The sequence below is a fragment of the Chelon labrosus genome, assembly GCF_963514085.1.
Source record: "Chelon labrosus genome assembly, chromosome: 16".
NCBI classification, from domain to species: Eukaryota; Metazoa; Chordata; class Actinopteri; order Mugiliformes; family Mugilidae; genus Chelon; species Chelon labrosus.
In genome coordinates, this window is record NC_140349.1 from 19,491,459 (window position 1) to 19,512,525 (window position 21,067).

Here is a 21,067-nt window from a genome sequence, read left to right on the forward strand (position 1 = left end):
GAGTGCAGACAGATTTGGACTTTGAATTGTGATTTTGAATCATTTTAAGAAAATATTTGCTAGATTTTGACATTTCGGCTCCCATGGGATGAATACTTACAAGTTTAGTGATGGTGCGACACAGAGGTGTATCATCGGGTCCAGACATTCATGGCTTTACCGTGATGAATCCTAACAGCTTTGATAATGCCCCGCTCTTTCATCTTTATGACCAAATAAAAACTAATACATCCCTCAGAGGGACTGAGCGTGTGACTACATGTGCTAATTAACAATAAGTACATGTTCACATGCTAACACATGCAAATACATTTGAACATAGCAAACATCACACCGGTTACATGTCAGGATTTTAGCACAGCAGCTGTGAGCCTGTAAGCTTGAGTATTTGAGCAAATACTGCAGAGAGCTGTCTGAGAATAGTCTTGCAGCTAGATATAAGATAGAATTTATTCATCCTGTGGGAAATTCAATATAAAGTAGCATCAATACAGAGACACAAGTCAGCAGTATGTAAGGGTGAAAAAATAAATAAGGATAAAAAGGAAAATGAGGTTGTGTAAGTAGCTAGCGTGACCTTATTTTAACCAACTGTGCAGTAATTTATTCTGTAGTTTATGCAAACTCAGACTTCAGTTTCCCGTGCTGTTGTGTAATACTATTCCTTATCATTTCACAGTAGCATTATTTTGATGTGAAAAGACAAATGATTGACTCACCCTTCCCTTCCCCCATTGAAATGCATGAGCGGGGAGCTGGTTAATGAGCAGTCGAGGTGGCAGCGGTGTCCTCTGATGGCACCGTGCCCTGGCACCTCATTTCCATCACAGAGGAAGTCGGGAGCTCACGCGCGCTCTCGGAAGGCCTGGCTTACATAATTTAAGGAGCCGTCACAAGCTCCACGGTCTTATCGTCCTTTCCGCTCACAGAACAGATGAGGGCTACAGCCGTGCTGGGTCATTCAGATGGTTCCGATTAGATACTGCGCTAATTTGAATGAATGAGGCACAGCGGGAACAGCGATTAATCGCTCTTTATTTTATATACATATAGAAAATGTTTGGCACATTTCTCTTAAAGGACATTATACATATGTCTCGTCTGAACATTTGTATGGCTTGATGACTTATCATTTACTTCTTTACATTGATAATCTGGAAACAAGGCAATCTTGGCACTTCTTCACATTCATCAGGAAACTCTGCTCCACCGCAAACCAAGACAGAGCAGGATCCAGGAGGTTGAAAATCCTCCTCAAGTCATCCCCTGCTGCCTTTGCTGTGACTGTCGTCACCGCTCATGTTTAGGCATAATGTCTCCTCTGTCCACCACTGCCATACCAGGCCTGTTTAGCTCCTTCGGAGAGGGATCTGCGTAAAACTCAGCCACCACAGGGCAGTGATCTGACGCCACACCGCCCCATGACCAGTTGTCTGGGATCCAGGGGTTAGTCAAGCCTTCCCGCACTACCATGCAGTGGCCTGTCAGCAGAAAAGACACAAGGAAAGGCAAAGTCAGCAGACATGCGGGACTGCATGCAACACACAATGTACCGAAAGATTCTCAAAGGAAGGTCATCTGTGATCTAACAGAATCTGCATTAGCGTCATCCTGTCAGTTCAAGAATATGTTCAAAGGGAAACTGAACTACATTCATCATTCATAAGAAAGGTGGTGTTGTTACTGCCATTATATTCAGAGTGATCGGGTCAACTGAGATGTCATGTTTTGGCTCATTGCTTTGAATTGAAATCAAAAACATGTCCTTAGAAATCAGATTGCGATACAGGTCACAGATTACTTGTCCCAGAAACTTGATCTGGACTTATTTGAATGACCTGAAACTTGTCCTGGATAACTCACAACGATAGTTGAATTTCTCTGTAATTACTTCAGACTTGGACTTTCAAACGACTCAAGCCGTGATTTGGGCTTATCTAGTATAGGTGGAGCTTCACTTGTCTCACTGACTGCGAAAGGAAACTTGACTTGGATTTCCCTATGGATTTCCATGAGATTGAGAGCTGAGTTTGACTTAAGATTCAAACTTGATTTGTCTCATTCCTCCATACTGGACCCGACCTTCTCTCAAATAAAGTTCTAACCCTTCAAAGTCAATAATGTGCTACTACGAAACAACAACTGCACATACCTGAGTAAATCTTCTTGAGGGAGCGGCTGACCCAGATGTTATCCAGGCAGCGGTTGCCCTGTGGTGAGCGGGTGCTGATATTGGTGAACTGGGTGGATGGTACAAGGGCACAGAGTTTCTCCTTTCTCAGTATGTCCAGCTCTGAGCTCTGAGGAGGAGAGCCAAAGTCCCCCAATACTACCAACTCCTTCTCGCCTGCAGAGAAAGGACGGGAGATGACAACCTGTGATCACTTTTGATGCAACAAATGGTACGAATGGAACCCTTCTCCCAGACATGTGGTATGTGTGTGTGTCTGTGTGTGTGTGTGAGGCAAAGGAGCCGACCTGAGCTGGTCTAACCTGACGGACTGACCTTTGAGTGTGTCCTGGATGCTTGGGGAGAAGCGGTGACTCTTGGCGTCATTCGAGTTGTGGTTTTTGCCGTTGGACTCTCCCGCCGAGGCTGCAGCCTTCATGTGGACGTTCACCACGGTTAGCTCGTATGAACCAAGCTAATGAAGAAAGTTTCGATTTCAGTCAGAATGAAAACCAGCAGGCATTGCCACATGCTTGCCACCATTACACAAAGATATCACTATGCAAAAGATACGGTCTTGGTCTTATATTTTATACAACGTTTTTCTACATATTGCTACTCAAAGCACTATACAGTCACAATGACATATCCACCAATTCATTCACACAAGTGTACACATTCGCACACTAAAGCCAAGCCATGGGAGCGACTCAGGGTTCATTGTCTTGCTCAAGGACACTTTAGCATGTGGTCCATGTACTAAGCCTCTTGTTTGTGGAGAACCCCCCCCCCCCCCCCCCCATCCCCCCTTTAAAGGCTCCAGTTTGCGATGAGAACCAGATGGCTTCCAGGGACCTATGCAACGACTTAAAGCCCAAGAAGGGTGCTCTCTTACTGGGCTCCAGTACCTGCCAGCTCCCCTGCCAGTCATGGAGGGTAAGAAAAAATATTTTTGCCCCTTTAAAGACTCCAGGCTGGATCTCTGTGAGGACTTTATGCCCGAGAAGGGTGCTCTCTTTCCGGGCTCCAGTCCTCACCAGCTCCGCTGCCTCTTGTGGTGGTTGAAATAATTTTTATTTTTCCCCCCTTCTAAAGGCTAGAGGCAACTGGATGCTATTGCGTTTGGTGAAAAGTGCTTTTCTTCTTGTGGGATGATTACTTTAGGTTATGTAACAGTTCTTTAGAATACATTCTGTTCAAAAAGGGGCTTTAGCTGGTTGCTTTTCATCTTCTTTATCTATTTCTAGCTGTGGTAATAGAAGCAGCTGGTTTGGATCTGTTCTACGTCCCCAGCTGAGCTGCCTTGAGCAAGCACCTAAAACAGCTTCCCCGTGGGCACATGCATGGCTGGCCACCGCTCGCGCTAGTGTCCGCACTACAGTGCATGCAAGTGGATGGATTTAATGGAGATGACAAATTTCTTCATGGGGGATTAATAGAGGACAACAAGAAAGATTTTTATTGAGCTGTGCCTGCATCTCAAAGCCTTCATCAGTAAATGATGATACTCTTAATGGTGATGACCACAAAGTCTCAAGAATATCCATTAATCAGACAGTGAGTTGAGATTTTTTAATTAATTCATAGTTCCCATTATTAAGAATTCACTTTTTTGCATAGCTCTTTTCACTCAGCTGCATCCCTTTAAGCCCAGAAGGCTGTTTGTCTCTCTTTACAAAAATAGTGATGACTGATGCCAGGAATGGTAATGCCCTTCTAATTTTTTATTAGATATTTAATGAATTTGTCATGTCACAAGTTGGCCTTTGAGAGAAGCATTTGTATGAGACCTCCGCCTTCTGTGTTTCTTGCACAAAGTCCTGCGTGCTGTATCTTTTATTTAAATATATATGAAAAAAATCACCTCTCCAAGCCAGTCAAGTTGCAGTTTGCTTCTGTATCTGTTTCAGTTTACATGATAAAAGCGTTTTAGTTGACATTATGATGTCATGTGGAGCTGAGCGTTCACCTTTTGCATCTAAAATGTTGTCACCTTAACATTTGAGGGAAATGAGCCTTAACAGTTGACTACTTCAAAAACACGTTCTGTCAGGTTGTGGTGACCTTGACCTTTCTCCACCAAAATCTAATCACGCCATCCTTGAGTCCACGGTGGTGAATTTGGAGAAATTTACTCAATATCTCCCTGAAATATTATGCTTTCATATTCATGGAGGTCCAGCCTTAGTCACAGACCCCCAAACACCTATTCTGATCAACTGCATCATTTTGAAATAGATTACAGTCACAGGACAATGTGCTGTCTGTCTTCTTGTGAAAAGGCCTACATGTCCATCATTACTTACTAGAAAGTGAGCCAGGTAGAGTGGAGGGTATGCATGATTGCCATTGCCATTGACAGGAGGCTCCACGACAACAGCATCCTTCAGGTCAATACCCGATGAGCTGTCCCACAGAAATCCAGAGTAGCTGACTCCCTGTGAAGAGAGGATTGTGGGAAATGGGGTCAGCACCTTTACTAATGAACAACTTATGATCTATTATTAATACATAGTTCACTGTATGGATGTGAACTTTCTAGACGTATTGCTTATCTTGGGCTGAATCATGACTATTGGTAAATCAGTTACAAAGATGTTACATTGATTTCCTAACCTTGGCTCGATAGGTTATTTTCTGCAGTCTCTAGTTTGACAACTCTGGTTACTTGATGCCTGAATATACTAAAGTCTTTAAACTGAGATTGCAACAGCCGCCAAGGAAACTTTGGCAGCAGAACTGGCACCGGTAGGTTGCTATGGACTGAGTTATTATTTTTTTTAGAACCATACAAGTAATAAAACATGAGTCATTTGCATTATTAAAATAGTGGCCGTACTTTGCTGGAGTGTCCGGTGGGTTTTTCAGACACCATACTTTTCCACAGCCCCCGTGGCCATTTCCACTTGCGCACGCTGGCCAGTGATCCTTGGTTTAACTCCACACAGAACTGCAATGTAAAAAAAAACAAAGAGGGGACGTTTTGTTTTACTTTGTGAACTGAACAGCACATATGGTCAGTAAAGACCTCTGGAAAACTCACAGCAGTCACATTAGCATACAAAACAAGCCCAAAGTGAGCTGATAATTGTAAGAATTATAACATGTTATAAAGTAAATTTAATCGTTAAGTACAGTAAAGTCCTTTTGGGAAACCAGGAAATCAACAAATCAAAGCAGCTAACAGTAAAGCTAATGTCTTCCAAAATAAGCTAGTCATGCTAATTTGATAGAGACTCAACTTTGAATCTTTTGTCTTTCTGACATTTTAAAATACGTCCTCATCATTAAGTGCTTGCGCCCTGCAACAGACTGGTGACCTGTCCAGGGTGTTCACCTCCTCTCACCTAATGACAGCTGGGATCGGCTCCAGCTCTAAAACTATTGAGTCATTAGTCAAAGATTAAACTAGCGCCAGCCTGAGTTAAGAACAAGTTCCTGTAGCCTCAGTCTTTGTTTAGCATGCACAGACGCAATTATGTAACGTCAGATGAACTAAAAGTCTGATGAACTAAAAGTCTGATGAAGAACAACCCCAACAGGCTATGGGGGAGTGGCACAGTCATCCTGATCATACACAAGAGCGTAAACACAGAAACAAGTAGAGGTGGGACAACATCTGACAAAACAACAGACGAAACACACGTAGAGGCTAAGCCATTCAAACGTTGCATGTTGCATAAGTTTTCACAATAATTTGATCTTTCGGTGTAATAGACTGATGGAAAATATTGGATTACAGCACTAAATGTGCAGCAATTCACCTTTTGTCATGGCAGCTGGCTTTACTCGGAGTTTGAATCTTTAAACATGAGATAACCGCAGAGAGGGCTTAACACGTCTCCGTATTAACATGGCAGTTATGTCAAACGTTTGATCCTACATAGTAACAGAAGTTTGAGCTTTCTCTAATACATGTATTCTTTCAATGAAAAACACAGGATCTTAAAATACAGAAAGAGACACAATATCACAGTTATCTGATAATTAAATGTCAACAGGGCTTTATCGCTTCTGTTTCTAATCTGCCTGAAGAGCATAACGAATTGCAGTCGTGGTGTTTTATTTTAACACTTGAAGGCCGATTATCTGATCGTCAGCAAAAACATGTTTTTCTCAACAGTCGCTGAGAAACAATACGGAGTTCAATGAACTCGAATAGCTCTCGTCTCGTAGAGGAAACACTGCAACAAAGAGGAAGCCTCTTATGTCGACATCACTGGAAGTGTGCGAAAGCAGTGGTGCTGCAATATAAGGGAGAAGAAAAAAGAGGCAAAGGCAACTCAGTGTGGAAATGAATAGGGCCACGGAGTAACATGGTCTTAAAAGTTCTGCTCGCCGCTCTGGCTGACCTGCAAGGCTGCCGCCTCTAAATTTAACCTGAGAAGCTCCCTAGGGGAGCACCGGGAGAGTCAACGGGACCCCACCTACATGCACACACACACACACACACACACACACACGCATGCATGACCTCTCTGCGTGAGGCCCGGTCTGAAATGACACCGATTAATATTTAAAGTGACAATCTGCACCATTTTAATAATAAATGTTTACTGTAGTAAAGAAAGAGTCTTTTACACTTTACACCTTAGACATATTATTTTTTTTGTCTTCATACAATATTTTGTACAGGGCTGAATTAATAGTCTTTGTTTGGGGCAGGACAAGAACACGCCCAAGTTCCCATGCTGTAGAGTACACACATTAATCTGTCAAGCTGTGAAATAAAAGGTGTGCATGTGAAGTGGGTGTGTGTGCTGGATTATCTTCCAACAATCACATTTATTTGTCCATCCAATAAAGACTTCTGGTGGAACATACTGTACATGTGTTCACAGTTGCTAAAACCGTTCCTTTATTCATTTCTCAGCTGTGAAGCTAATGTCTGAAACAGAACACTTGAAGGCAACTTGATTTGTTTGAGTTTCTTTTTTTTTTTCCTGGACATACCCTGACCCGGTTAGCTGAGAATTTTCCCAGACGTCTAGGCGAGCCAATGCTACCGCCGCGACTGTACCTGCAACTTTTGCCTGGTGTGTTTGACTTAGCGGGAGGAGGCACAGTTACGCGGCCGTTTGACTTGTTTTTTTTTTTTATTTTTCTTTTGAACGTGATCAAGCCGTGCAGATTGTATTCACACCTGGTTGACATCTGGTCGCAATGAGAGCATGCCCGCCTCCAAATGTGGTCTGGTTGATCCAGTCCAAACTGGCTCTGCATTCGTTTTGCATTCATTCATTTGGGCTCTTTTAGCAGTATGATCTTTTATTTGATCAAACACAATCTCCCACTGGAGACACCTTTTCACATCATTAAGTAAAATGCAGCATGTGTTAAAACTAGATTCTGACACGGGCATTTTGAGCAAATCTGTACCTAATCAAATGGCGTGCATGAGAGTAACAATAAGTGACAAAGTACTTTAATGCTGTGTACGATTAACACGGAAGCACTTTTACAACCTCTATCAGGTCATCTCACCGTGCTACCACAGCTGCATCAATCAGCAGTGAGATAGATACTCAGCACTACTGCTACAGTGAATTGCATACTGCATTCACTGGCCTATCACCAAGGAAGTAATAATATAAATAATAGAGCTATTTCAAACTGCCAGGGGGTTAGAAACCACCAACAGAATTTGCTTTCAGTTATAGTCCTAAGGGGCCTAGGGGGATGAATTGCTCACAAGTATTACTCTGGCAAAACACAAAACACCCTCATAATTCAGCCTGTTAGGACCAACATGCAGGCACAGCATGTAGTGAGGCTCCTGGCAGCAAGCCCAGGAATCACCTAGAAGAGCTGCGAGGCTGTGAGACCTGGACTACACCAGGCAGGGGGAAAAGCCCTGTCCCTTATAAATGTTAATTAGTAGCAGAGACAGAGGATATTAGAACTCCTTTTAATCTCATGTTGTTCACCACGTCTATCTGAGAAAATACTGCTTTGTTCTAAACATACCCCATTTGTTACGAAGCCTATGGGTATTTATTAGTGGTACTGTTCCAAAGTCAAAGTACACATCTGACCAAGTGCAGTCTAGATACCCGGATGTGTACTTGCCCCTCCTAGGGTCCTGTTTCAGTCAGGTCTCCCAGAATGCCCTTGTTCCAATCCTGTAATGACTGTACTGCATCCTCCTGTCACCCAGAGTCCAAACTTAAGAATCAAACATGTCAAGTCTGAACTAACAAGTATGAAAGTCCAAGCTCTGCATACTTGCTATTAGTAAATGCCCTACGTTTCAAGCTTTTTCTTGTTTAACCAAAGGTGCTACTGAGTTTTATTGTGGGTAATGTGCTACGGATTTTTGGTGGCATTCTGTTTTATTTTTGAAACGATCCCTTACCCCGTGTCTGTTAGCTTCACTTCCCGCCCCTGTGTTGCTGTTTTTTATGCCGTGTCATTCTCTGCTCCTCCCTCATTGGTTTCACCTGTGCCTCAGTTCCCAGTAGTTCCATGTGGGTGTATAGTCCTGTCTTTCCCCAGTGTTTTGCCGAGTCATCTGTTAAGTCTTCCAGGATGAACCTGTTGAACTTGTGTTTCTTAGCTCCCTGTGTTTTTGACCTGAATGGAGGTTTATGCAGGGTTGTTGGTTCTTGTATTTACTTGACTTTTTTCGTTAGGATTACCTCTTTGCTTGGACTTTGTTTGTATCATCTTGACTCTGCAGGGCCTTTTGTTTTTTCATTAAACTGAATTTATTATTTTACCCTGCCTTGTTCCCTAGCCTTTGTAAAAACCTAACACAGAGCTGTCCATTAAAAAAACTAAGACCATTATTTAGCCACAATCAGGTTTAGATCAGTCTCCACCAAATGAATATTTACATATTACATGTACTCATTTGTTGAATAGTGCAGCTAACTCAGGGAGACGTTGTATGGTCTGAGGGACAAACGACCTCCTCAACCTGTCCGTGGAGCAGGACAGAGACAGCAGCCTGTCACTGAGCGAGCTTCTCTGCCTGACTATGGTGTCGTGTAGAGGGTGGTGGACATTGTTCATGATGGACCGGATTTTGTTCAAGGTCCTCACCTCTGCCACTGATGTCACTAACTCCAGCTCTGCCCCTACCACAGAGCCCGCCTTAGGTAACAGCTTGTCCAGCCGTGATCCAATTTCACGTTAGAGCTATGTTCGGGCTTTGATTTGCTCCGCACGTCCCCACCCCACTCTCTCTCCCACCCTCGAACTCTCTCACAGAAATTGACAACAGACCCGTCTGTGAATAGTCCCTCCTCTCTTTGTCTTTGTCTTTTATTGCCGTCCACATTCCTGAATAGAATCCATGCAGTGTTAATGAATACACAGTTTTGGCCAAAACTGATGCATTCCAGTTAAGTCTGAGAGGTCACTATGTTCTTAACACGGCGCAGTCAGTCTCTGAGAACCAGCTCTTCAAATGAGATATCAGCAAGAACATTAGGTGCTAGTCAGTATTGACTACAAGTGGATAACATCAAAGCTCATTCTTTAACTTGTTCCCTCAATCCAAGTGAATATAAGAAACATTTTCTCAAAAGGGAGCAGACTTGAAGAAGTGCAGGGACCCATGACTGTCTGGACTAAATATATTAGAAAATGTCTAGAAACCTAAGGATATACACACGGGGTGGCTGAACAGTCTGATTAAATGTTGTATTCTTAAACATGAGCAAAATAACTGAACGGTCTAACAGAAACAACAGTGAACTCGGCGAACCTTCAGTGGCATGCCAGATAACTGCACTGGCGTTGCCAGTAACCACACAACACAGAACAATAAAAAGTGTGTCTTTGAAGTATTTCTAAAGCAGAAAGCTGCTGGTTTCTCCCATTATTGGACAATATTATTCATAGATATTGCGTTGTCTAACAATGCCGTTAAACAGGATTTTCACAGCATGACTAATAATGAAACCTAATTATTGACGAGGGGTTCCTTAGCGACAAAACAGTGAGAGCAGCAGTCTGAAAACAGACACACACACTCTCTGTGTGACTAATCACAACAGATGCCCAGCAAACATGTTAGCCTGAAACGCTCTCATGGGGATTTTGAAAATGTCTTTAACTAAATGGAAGTTTACTGCACGGAAGCAGTGGAGAGCATATCCACTTTATACCACTTTATTATTGTGATAGGTGGCATGCGCTATTTAATTGTGTGTGCTAGAAAACAACTGTGTGACGATTCAAGGCAAGTAGCATAAAATTTAATCACTGAAGTAAAGATAAAGTAGCTCATAAATGACCAGTATTATCATAAATGTTCTACTTTCTGCCATTGGAGAGGAGATGTCACAGTCTTGCAATTCGAAATTCAACTTCAAGAAAAGGACGTATGTATGGGTGTTCAAAGATTCCAAAAGCTAATATAACATATTACATACCCACTCTAATTATAGCCTAACATAAACCAACCTAGCCCACATAATGAGTAATGCAGGCCATCTACATGAGTAACAACAACATGGCCCTCTGAGGGACCACTGATTGAATTGTAAAGCAGGAACTTGCAGGGTGAGCTCAGTCAAGCAGACGAGCAGGTTTGTGGTTGTACGCTGGATACAAATTTAACACATCCTCTTTTCTATAAGAATGTCAATAGAGTATGAGATCTACTATTGGAACCCCACAGCAGGAAGTCATAGGTGTTTAATGAAATCACAATCTTTACATGTGAAAAACAAACAATTCTCAGAGTATCCCCACCTGAATGCGCTGTTGGAGGCAGACATCCCTAGGAAATTGGTCCTGAGAATAACTGATAATCCTGAAGAGATGGACACTGCGTGCATGTGCTACCTTGCCTTGAAAAGGGAGACTGGGGCCCTGTACTGGAGACACGTGAGGGGAGTTCATCAGCAAGCATCTGGTTGCCGATCCTTGAACCATGGGGCCAGCCTAGTTAAGCATAGCCCCAAGAAATAATACGGACCCACTTTTAGCCCAACGCTTCCAGGGATAAGCACAAAGTCCAACGCAAGCGGGCAACGACTATGGACAAGAAACATGACTTCTCTCATGGGGAGGGAAATGGAGTTGGAGCAGGTGGTGTGCAGACTTCGTGTAGTAGTAACTATATGTAGATGGATTCTCTTTTTTGCACAGCATCCACTCCAGGAGTTTGGTTGGACTAACCTTTTCTGGAATGGCCAAGAGTGAGAGGTATCACACAGCGTTGTGGATACTTGTGAAACCCCCGGAGGAAGCTCAGATTAGAGCTCCTTCTCTACCTGTTGAGCCTGTTGAGGTGGTTTGGGTATGATGGGAAAGAGGGCTAAAACTCGAACATGTTGGCATCTCATCTGGGGAAAAGGATGTCCGTACTACCTTGCCGTTACCGCCGCTGCTGCTGCTTTGCTGCTATGAACAGACAAGGCCACAGACACTCACCACACTGTCATGTATCTTTAAACCTCATCAGTCATGCAAGAAAGTGGCAGCCAGCGTTAAGACCAGTACATGCATACAAATGAGCCACAGTGTGGCTTTTATTGTGGTTGAAGAAGTGCCAGATGGTGGAGTAATGTTGATGTTATGTCATTAACATTGGAACAAGTCCTGATTTTGGTACGGCAAACTTTGCATCCAAGTTCAACTGATCTGGAGTTCACCTATTCCAAACGGACTGTGGCATGGTGCCTTATCAAATGAGCTGGACGACTGGCTTAAATGTGTTTGGGTACAGCATGGAGTACCAAGTGTGGAGACATGTTGCGCAATTAGAATTTGACTGGCCCAGCAGATCTTTGCCAGAGCATGATCAGTTCCCAACGGAGCGATCTCAGTGCAAGGGCTTTCCGGACTTTTCAGTTCAGACTTGACAAGTATGATTCAGGCGGGGCAAGTAAACATTTGGGTATTCAGACTGTACTTAGTCAGAAGCTTACTTTGGATTGGGACAGTACTTGAGCAGCAACTGACGACGTTTCACAGGAACACAAAAACACATGTTCAGACAAGAAAGCTAATATTGATTAACGCCCCAATATTCTGCTGAAAACATTTTGTGGGTGCGGGAAGTCGGGCTGGCTTCCAGGCTAGGTCTAACCAGGAACCTTTAGTAATTACGGATGTCACACTTTAATGTGGAATCAATGCTGTGAAGGGTAAAACAGATAAATCAAGTTGTGGGAATAGCAGGAATGTAGATGACCTGTCATCAAAAATACAACTGAAAACTTAATTTTCAAGACTAAAAGAATACATTTACTCAGTTTGAAAGCGTGAAAACTAAAGCAATAAATCTATCATGGCAGCTGTATTTTCCCATGAGAGAAACGTTTCCCTTCCACTCAGCAGGAAAAGATACTGCAGGGGTAGTAGATGAAAAGAGAAGGTGGTAATGACTAAGGAAAACGGCAGGGCAGGAGCAAAAATGCTGCAATGTGGGCTGCCACTTGTCCAAAGGTAACTCATCCTCCCACCACCTCCCTCTCTCCGTCCGAAATACTCTACGGCTGACCTACTTCCCTTACACTGAGCTCTCATTTCTCTGCCACGGATCCATCTGGTAGCCAATACAGAAAGTGACATGTGCTGCGTGCAAAGAGGAGTGCGGAGGCTGTGCATGAACACATCGTGCTCACAGCGGCCCGTTGAACTCTGACATTTTAAGGATACACCGGCGGCTGCGCATCAATGCAGTAACCTACATGTTTGTTCAGGAAGTGGGTGCTGTGACTGTACAGCATACTTTTTGTTTGCGCATTTATGAGTTCACTGATTTCCATATCCATACTGCCAGACTGAGATCCTATGGTTTTGTGTCTTAAGGCTCAGTAACACCACCATCTCTTGTGAAAACATTTTGCATAAAATAAAAGAATAATCAGGGTTTTTTTTACTTGTGGGGGCGAGATAAATCCATGTAAATTTCTGTAAAGTGGTGATCTTTAAGGCAACACAGGGCTGTAGAATCTGAAGCAGAGGAAGTTCATAGCTTATGAGCTGTTGGACTGATTGAAACTCTACTGTCAGAGTACACATTGCTCCATAAAAGAGGAACGGATTATAGAGATTTATGAGGCAGAAGTACATGGGATGTCATGTAAAACACAAACATAAAAAATGTCAAACTTTGCTACCAGTTGTCAAACTGGTGATGGTGCTAACAAAGGTGCTAACAAAGCTGCTAGCTAAGAGTTATGCGCGTAGTCTATGGTCTTAAAACAAATCAGCAAGACCCCCTTTCCCTCGTACCCTAAGGGACTTTTTACTGAATGAAAACACCATTAGAAATTGACGTTTAAATACAGGCAAATAAAGAGTAGAGTTGGCATTTTCCTGGCTTGCTAGCGAGCTTAAATTGTAGCCCAACAGCTACCATAGCTCACGAAGGAACTGTGCTACATGTGTAGGAGGAAGTGGAAAAGAATGGGATGTCCAATACACCCACTCAGTCCAATAATATTTGGAAAGTCTAGAAGGGTTATCAGATTAACGGAGATGACCCCATTTATGTTTTCGGTGAGCCAACAGGCCGTTAGCCAGTTCAGGCAGTGAAAATCTTCAACCAAGACCACAGGAATAGCATCGGGCAAACTGCATCACCACAACACACGATGCACATCGGTCTAAAAAACACAAACGCATTTTACACCACACATGCACATTGGAAAAAGGAGTGGCTTCTATAGAGTGATTATCTCTTTTTTTTTTTTTTTTTATATAGAGTGATTATCTCTCTTTTTTTTTTTTTTTTACACAAAACCAAGTACTTCATGGAAGAGACCTGGAAAATGTCCTTTTTGACATCCTGTATACAGTATGCAGCTTTCATTTGCATAACTGAGGGGCATGTGGTTATTGGGTGTCCAATTCTCCTAAACATATTCATGCTTTTTGATAAACATGACCTTAACAGCTTTCATTGGAATCAATGTTGGTCCGTCTTTGAACGTGTTAACCAGCTCTTCATAACACATCAGCCAGGACATGCTAAGCCTAGAATAGCGCAAAACCTGAGCACATTTTTTTAAGGCTTTAAATTTTTAATTTGACGTTTAAGAGAATATTTAAAGACAGAACTGCTCTAAATGTACATCACAATAGTTTGTTTACTGACCTATGTACCATTTTTGTTACTTTTACTTGAAGTGTGAGTAATGCAGTGACTGAGTTTAGCATGCCAGGCTTTCGTAATGATATGTGTTGGTGCGTCATTTGTCTTCTGAGCTATCTGGTCATAACAGCTTCTAGCTGTCGGGTAAATAGTGCCAGTATATTTTTAGTAAATAATGTTTTCTTATTTGAAGAAAAAAAAAAAGAATCTGAATCAAAGAATAATCTAATAATCTAATCATTGTTGACACTGCTGCACTGCCCACCCTCCTACCCTTAGCAACAACTGCCATATTTATAGTAACGAAAGCATGGGAGAGTGCTAACACAGTTCAAACCCAAATGTGGGCCTAGAAATAGAAGACGTTTACACATGGGAGACACAGACGCACGCACACACTGGATGGAGTGGCGGGAACATTTGCATAACAGCAACTCAATAAATTCCTGGTAATTTAATTCCTTTATTTTTGTGCGGTGAGTCATCTCATTCACCGTACAAAGCTGCAAATAAAAGCTGCCGTCAGCACCGATGGTCAACCCCTGCGACCCAGGCTCCACTTTACCTTATCAAGAGCTTCCCGGTCCAGCAGGTCCTGCACCGCCAGTAACTTGACGCTGCAATCAAAAGGAAAGGTGGAGTTTTACATTTACACATATTCATTCTCATATTGTGACTGTACGTGCACCGTCATATCCACATTAACATCCTGACATGCACAAACTTTGTTTCACAAATTGCTTAAAGCCACACAAAATTGTGTGCACGGCATCCACAGCGTCTTTCTTGATTCTGCTACTAGAGAAGCCAAAGCCTGGAATTTCTTTGTGTAGTGGCTTTAAATCAATCTTCTGCTGCCAGTAGCAGCAGCAGTAATAGGAACTGATAATTACAGGAACGTGATTCCTCTTGGGTCAGTCACTTTAAAGAACTGTTTAGCCCTTTTGTTGCTCTGGTGAAGGAATCTCTAAATGTTCTGACAACTGTTAAAAACACTAATCTCTTTTCTATCTCTCTATTATTTCCGTAAATATAACATTCGCCGATCAGCCATAACATTATGACCGGACAGGAGAAGTAAATAACATTGACCATCTTGTGACAATTCAATGTTCTGCTGGGAAAATTTTGGACCTGGCATTCCTGTGGATGTTACTTAGACATGTACCACCCGCCTAGACCAGACCAGATCCCTTGTGCCTCCAAAACCACAACTGTTTTGGAGGCACAAGGGAGACCTACACAACATTAGGAAGGTGGTCATAATATTAGGCCTGATCGGTGTAAATACACCTCCACAAACTTCTTAAGGGATGATTGAGATGGATTACTTTGGTAAATGTCCCTGTGTGTTCCTGAATACTACACAGTGAATACCTCGATCAATATGACGGATTATATTTTTACATTTGTACACTGTTAACACATAAGCTGTTTGGGGGAAAAAAAAACCATGTCAATAACACCCACGCAGCATGATTCATAGATACTTCCTAGGAAATGCAGATCTGAAACACAAGTGCTCGACAGCAAATACGGACAGTGAATGCATTTCTAGAGGTATCTCGTCGTGCACACTTAGACTTCGTTCTATTTGCCTTTAAATCTCCAACCTCTGAGGTGTCTGCCCCCACCCCAAGGCATCAGAGGTGAATTGTATTTTCTGTGGAGCTCAAAGCTAAGAAAGGTTACACGTGAAATGGAAACTTATTTTTCCAGAATGTATTGGTTATCTGAAAGGCACAGAATTGACTGTGAGGAGGTTTCAATGGAATTACCACAAATGAAGAAAGTGCGTTGTAATTTCAGCCCTGAAGGAAACAATGAATGCCATTCACACCTTTACATAAATCCTTGTGAGCAAATACCAGGTGCACTTATGAGATCTGTTTGCTTTGGGTACAGTGTTTAACACACAGTATTACATTATACCAAAAGCGGGATTTATTATATTATCATGCAGTAACGCTATAATAGGCTGCCCGGGACAAAGAGTCAGATAGTGGTGACACAGTTCTCAGCATAAACAGCCGTTTCATCAGGGTAAATGCAGCGTTTTATAAAAAACTGGCAGAGTACAGAGAAATTCTGACTAACTCTCACTGAGGTACTTTGGACTGCTGTCCTAAATTCAGTGTGCCAATGCGTTATAGCGCTGGGAAGGAGAGTCCTTTACAGCCCAATAAACATTTATCTGTTTACTTTTAAAATGATTTTCCAGACCAACAGTCAGCACAATAAAAAGCAATAAATTTCTGAGGGGCACCAGTGCTCTCCCTCTGCCTTCATTCGCCTCTGAAGAGGAACTGCTTACCGGGGCAATTTGCGACTGAGTATTTCATTTGTACTGATGTCTTTTACAGAAGGCTTCAGCACATGAAGAAAGTCTTATTTAGCAGCGGGAAGCGAGTGAAATAAATTTCCAAAATCCTGCTAGGTTGTTCAAGAGCTTAATCTCAAGAGCTTAAATCACAGAAAAGAAAAAAAAAAGGGCTGCTGCACTTGGTGACACAAGGCATGCACGCACATATACATAAACACATGCACACAAGCGCACAGAGAGGGCAGCTTAGTCTGCAGCACAATACGCTCAGTTGATTTGTTGTGGTGCAACACAGTGAAATAAAGTTGGTGGCAACGCTTTGACCTCGTTTACCTCTGACCGCATAATCCAAAATCAGCCACACAGAAAATCACATTGCCTAAGATTCAATTCTATTGGGAAGTATTGCTGCTGCTACTGGGCATTATAGGACCTCTAACTCCAGATTGGAGATGTTCCACCAGGGCTAAGGGAGAGCACCGGCATCACGTGATCACATATAATGTAATCAGTCAGGACTTGCAAAAGAGGAGCAAACAGATGTGTTGCAACGCAAATCTACATATCACCCATCTTGGGCTATTTAAACCATGCCAAGGCCACTTTCTAGGTTTGTGGACTCACCACCATGTTGCCTCAGCTAGGCAGCATTCAGGTCAGACAGCTTTCTATTATGAAACAGATCCATGTTGTGCGTCCCCACTGATACAGACCAATTCATTTTTTCATTTGTATGAGGATGCATGTGTACAGCTCCTGAGCACAAAGGTCCTGGGATGCGTATGCTTCCTGCAGCCTTCATGCTATTTAGCAAAGGAACATGTTAACATAGGAAAAGAAGGGCAGGGAAGAAGTGCAAGTGGGTAAATATGGATATACACACTGCAGGTACCGGAATTGTTGAAAACTGGCTTTCCAATTATTCACGAGGGAGAGAATTAATTATATCAATAACCTTGAGGACACACGCAACTACTCATTTGGCTGTGGTTCAGTAGGTAGTAGGAGCCAGATGTTCATGAACCAAATCCCCGGTACAAGGACCACATGCCGAGGTGTCCTTGAGCAAGACACTGAACCCCGAGCTGCTCCGAATGTGTGCGCGCTTATGTGAATGAGTGGGGACATATGTCACTGTGACTGTAAAGGCCTTTGAGCACCAATAGGTAGAAAAGCGCCATATACACAGATCAGGCATAACATTATGACCACCTTCCTAATATTGTGTAGGTCTCCCTTGTGCCTCCAGAACAGTTGTGACTCATCAGAGAATGGAGATGAATACTGAGACCGACTCAGTGCTCCACTATTCCCCTGTCAGGTATAATTTTGCAAGCCTAACACGTCTGTAGATTTCTAACTAATCGCAGTGTTACTTCATGTCTGTTTACTGATGTGTTCCTGCATATTAGTTCCTGATTTTTTATTTTTTTTTGCATTTTAACATGAGACAATAGAGAAAGTAGGAAATCCAAAAGAGGAACGATGTGAGCTGAAGTTAAACACATGAACATCTCTCAGTGTAACGGTGTGCTGTATTCATCAGCACCCCGCCAGCCTGTGTGCTCTTTAAACGTGAGCTGTGCTGAGCTGCAGCCTGAAACCCGCTTCTCATTCGGGGCGTGAAAATCCTCAGAGGCGTTATTTATGTTCAAGGTCATCTGCAATTCAGACGCTCATCACGTCCCATTATGCAACCTTGAGCACGCCCTCGGATTTGCCTCAATCTTGAAAACAAAAACAAAAAAGCTGAGGCGGGCGTTGCATTTTGCTTCATCATGTTGTGTTTGTGTCTGCGCAGCAACAGATACGGACATCAGCGACGGCCTCTGTTGTCACAGAGTCACCATGCAACCTTTGTATTTATTCTTACGTGAGTTTGCTCATTGACTCAGCGTTGCCCTTCGTGTTCTGAACCTCAGGGCCGCTCGGGCTCTGCTGGGTTTGAATCCCTGCCAGTGAGAATGGGAGGATCAGGATCTTAACCAGCGGGAGCGTAGCAGGGTCTCAGAGTGATCGGGCTCAGAGAAGAGGAAAAGTGTATTGTCTGTGTGACCGCGTGAATGTTTGTACTGAAAACAGAACCTGTGGACTTGCGGTTCATGGAGGCAACAAAGTTTCTGCTCGTGAACTCACCGGCTCTGCGTTACATAACACGAGGCTGTTTCAGTCATTCGGGGTGGGGCAGGATGGCGGAGCAGTTTAGGCACACAGATTTGTAGGAAAAATAAAATTGGGGATTATTTCTGCTGGTAGTCGACTATAGTCTGCAGCATTGTGGCTTTGACTTTTTACAGTGTCTCTAGATAATCTAGCCTCAGTGTGTTTTGCAGATTGTTACCGTTTGCACAAGTATTTTTTTTTTCCTGAGCTCCTCACACATAAAAACAGAGAGGGCAGCAAAGAAAAGGAAATACTTGACTATTAATGCAGTGACAACCCCAGCAGGATGCAGTCTGACACAGGCACACACACAAAAACAGTTTGGGAACAACTAAAAAGAAGAAGAAAAAAAACATGAAAAACAGCACAAGGTGTTGACCTGGCCTCCAAATTCACTAGATCCCAAACTGACCCTGATAAGAATGAATTCTGGAGGCTGTGTGAACACATTTAAGACACAATTGTCAGGTCTGTAAATGCTCCAATGAACCCACCATACACCACATGTCTAGACACACTATGTTTGGTAGTGGCTAGCATGTTTGCTAGTGGCTAGCAAACACAGTGGGTCCCTTAGTAGCTTAGGGCAGAGATACTGGAGATGAAAAATGAGACAAAACGAGGGGGAATATTTAACTTCAGAACTCCAAATGACTGAATTAAGTGTCAGAACGCAACTACCGTGTTAGCCGTGACAATTAAATTAGCAAGTGACATGGCGTTCAACTTGTCCTGATGCTTTTATGCTGTTTTCAGAAATCCATTTATTCAGCGCTAAGCAGCACGCCATGTGGGAATTCTTTCATTTCACTGCTTTTTTAGTTTTTACACTGAAACCTTATATTAACAGGGCGAACCACGGTAGATTTGTTTGTTTGGTTCGTGGTTCATAAAAGGACTAGGCTAATGATTGAAATATTAGTTGTTGATAGACATTGAATGGTGAGGAAAACGGGGTTGTGCAGTGGCAGTGTGGAGGGGGGTGACTCCAGGACGCTGGAAGTCACTGTTAAGCCTTCTGGAGGTGTCGTGGGCCTAACTTAACGAAACATCGGTGAAGGGAGGTGCCCACTTGAAAACCCCAATGACATGCTGCATACTGCTGTTGTTTAGGCCAGGTTCCTGATATCTTCATGTTGCTTGGTAGCTATGGTTAGCTGCTGAGCGGGCCATACAAGCCAGCAGCGTTTGGTTAGCTTATGTTTCACAATGTTTGAATTATCCTCTGCTGCTCTGTGGGCTTACAAGCCAGCAGCATTTACTTAGTTCATAGATTGTAGGTTAATCGTCATATCACATGACCGTAGGTTTGGCAGGGTTTCTTAGTTGAACAGGGCCTCTAAATGTGTTTTGCCTGGGATCTTGGCACAAGGGATTGTAACATCTTATCCTGTGTATTATTGAACATTAGAATGTGGAAATGACTGCGTTTGCTTACATTCTTTGCAAATGGTTCTCGTTGAGCACACTGCAGTAATAACCGACAGCGGAGAAGATGGACATTTTGAAACAGTCAGAAGAGGAATTCAGTTGGAGCAACCCACATTTTTACTCATCAGACAAAGCGTGCATAGGTTTTTGGAGGAAGTGGTTAGGTTTGCTGTTTAGCTCAAGAAATCGGTGTAGCAACTTGTTTTTTTTACGTTAACCCTCAGCTCAATGCATCAAATGTAATATACACGCTGCTGATTAAAAGGGAGTTGCACTATTGACCACGGGAAGTCGGTTTCATCTGCTGCAGGAGACAAACAAGCTCAAATCAGCTTTGTTTAGCAGAGGGAAATAGAGCTGGGAGCACTTTATTGGCCCGAGTGACTCCTGGCTGGCAGGGCGTGCTGGGCAATGCCCCTAACTCACTGTCCACCCTCAATAAAACGCTGCGCCAGTGGAAATTTCCACATGAGCACCCAACACCCCGCGTCAGCTCAGCACAGAGCTTCTTTGCAGCACCCCGTCCTCATGACCTCAGCAGCCATGCTGGGCGCAGCCTCTCTGGTTTCCTCCAGTTTTGCAGAATATCGCTGATGTTCGGCTCAGAAACGACGCCGAAAATGTCGACGCACGTCACGTGTTTCTGATTCTGATGCGACTCCTTTAAAGGTTTAAAGGCCATAAGCTGTGGCGGTCTATTTCATAATCCAGAGGTTCTGTACACAACACACGTGTTTTGCATATCATCTCAGCTACACTGCTACACTGGGTTTGTGTACGCTGCAGTCAACGGGCAGGTCAGCAAACATAGAGGTGGTTATTTCTCAGTGGGACGTATTGTATGTGAGCATGATTATATGGTAATATTAATCTGAAGTAGGCTGTTTTTCAAAAATCTAAAGTTCCTCTTCTTTGGTGACGT

General features: G+C 43.0%; 1 protein-coding gene across 1 annotated transcript in view; it reads right to left on the minus strand.

The window, feature by feature from the left end:
• Positions 1-284: 284 nt before the first annotated feature.
• The window catches only part of eepd1 (endonuclease/exonuclease/phosphatase family domain containing 1), a 28,331-nt gene continuing 7,548 nt past the window's right edge, over positions 285-21,067 (minus strand). Inside the window, exons 3-8 of the mRNA XM_084563274.1 lie at positions 14,794-14,845; positions 5,010-5,120; positions 4,477-4,608; positions 2,507-2,645; positions 2,153-2,347; positions 285-1,481 (exon numbers count right to left, since the gene is read on the minus strand). Coding sequence (XP_084419400.1) covers positions 1,291-1,481; positions 2,153-2,347; positions 2,507-2,645; positions 4,477-4,608; positions 5,010-5,120; positions 14,794-14,845 — 820 coding nt within the window. The 3' untranslated portion in view covers positions 285-1,290. The remainder of the gene's footprint in view (positions 1,482-2,152; positions 2,348-2,506; positions 2,646-4,476; positions 4,609-5,009; positions 5,121-14,793; positions 14,846-21,067) is intronic.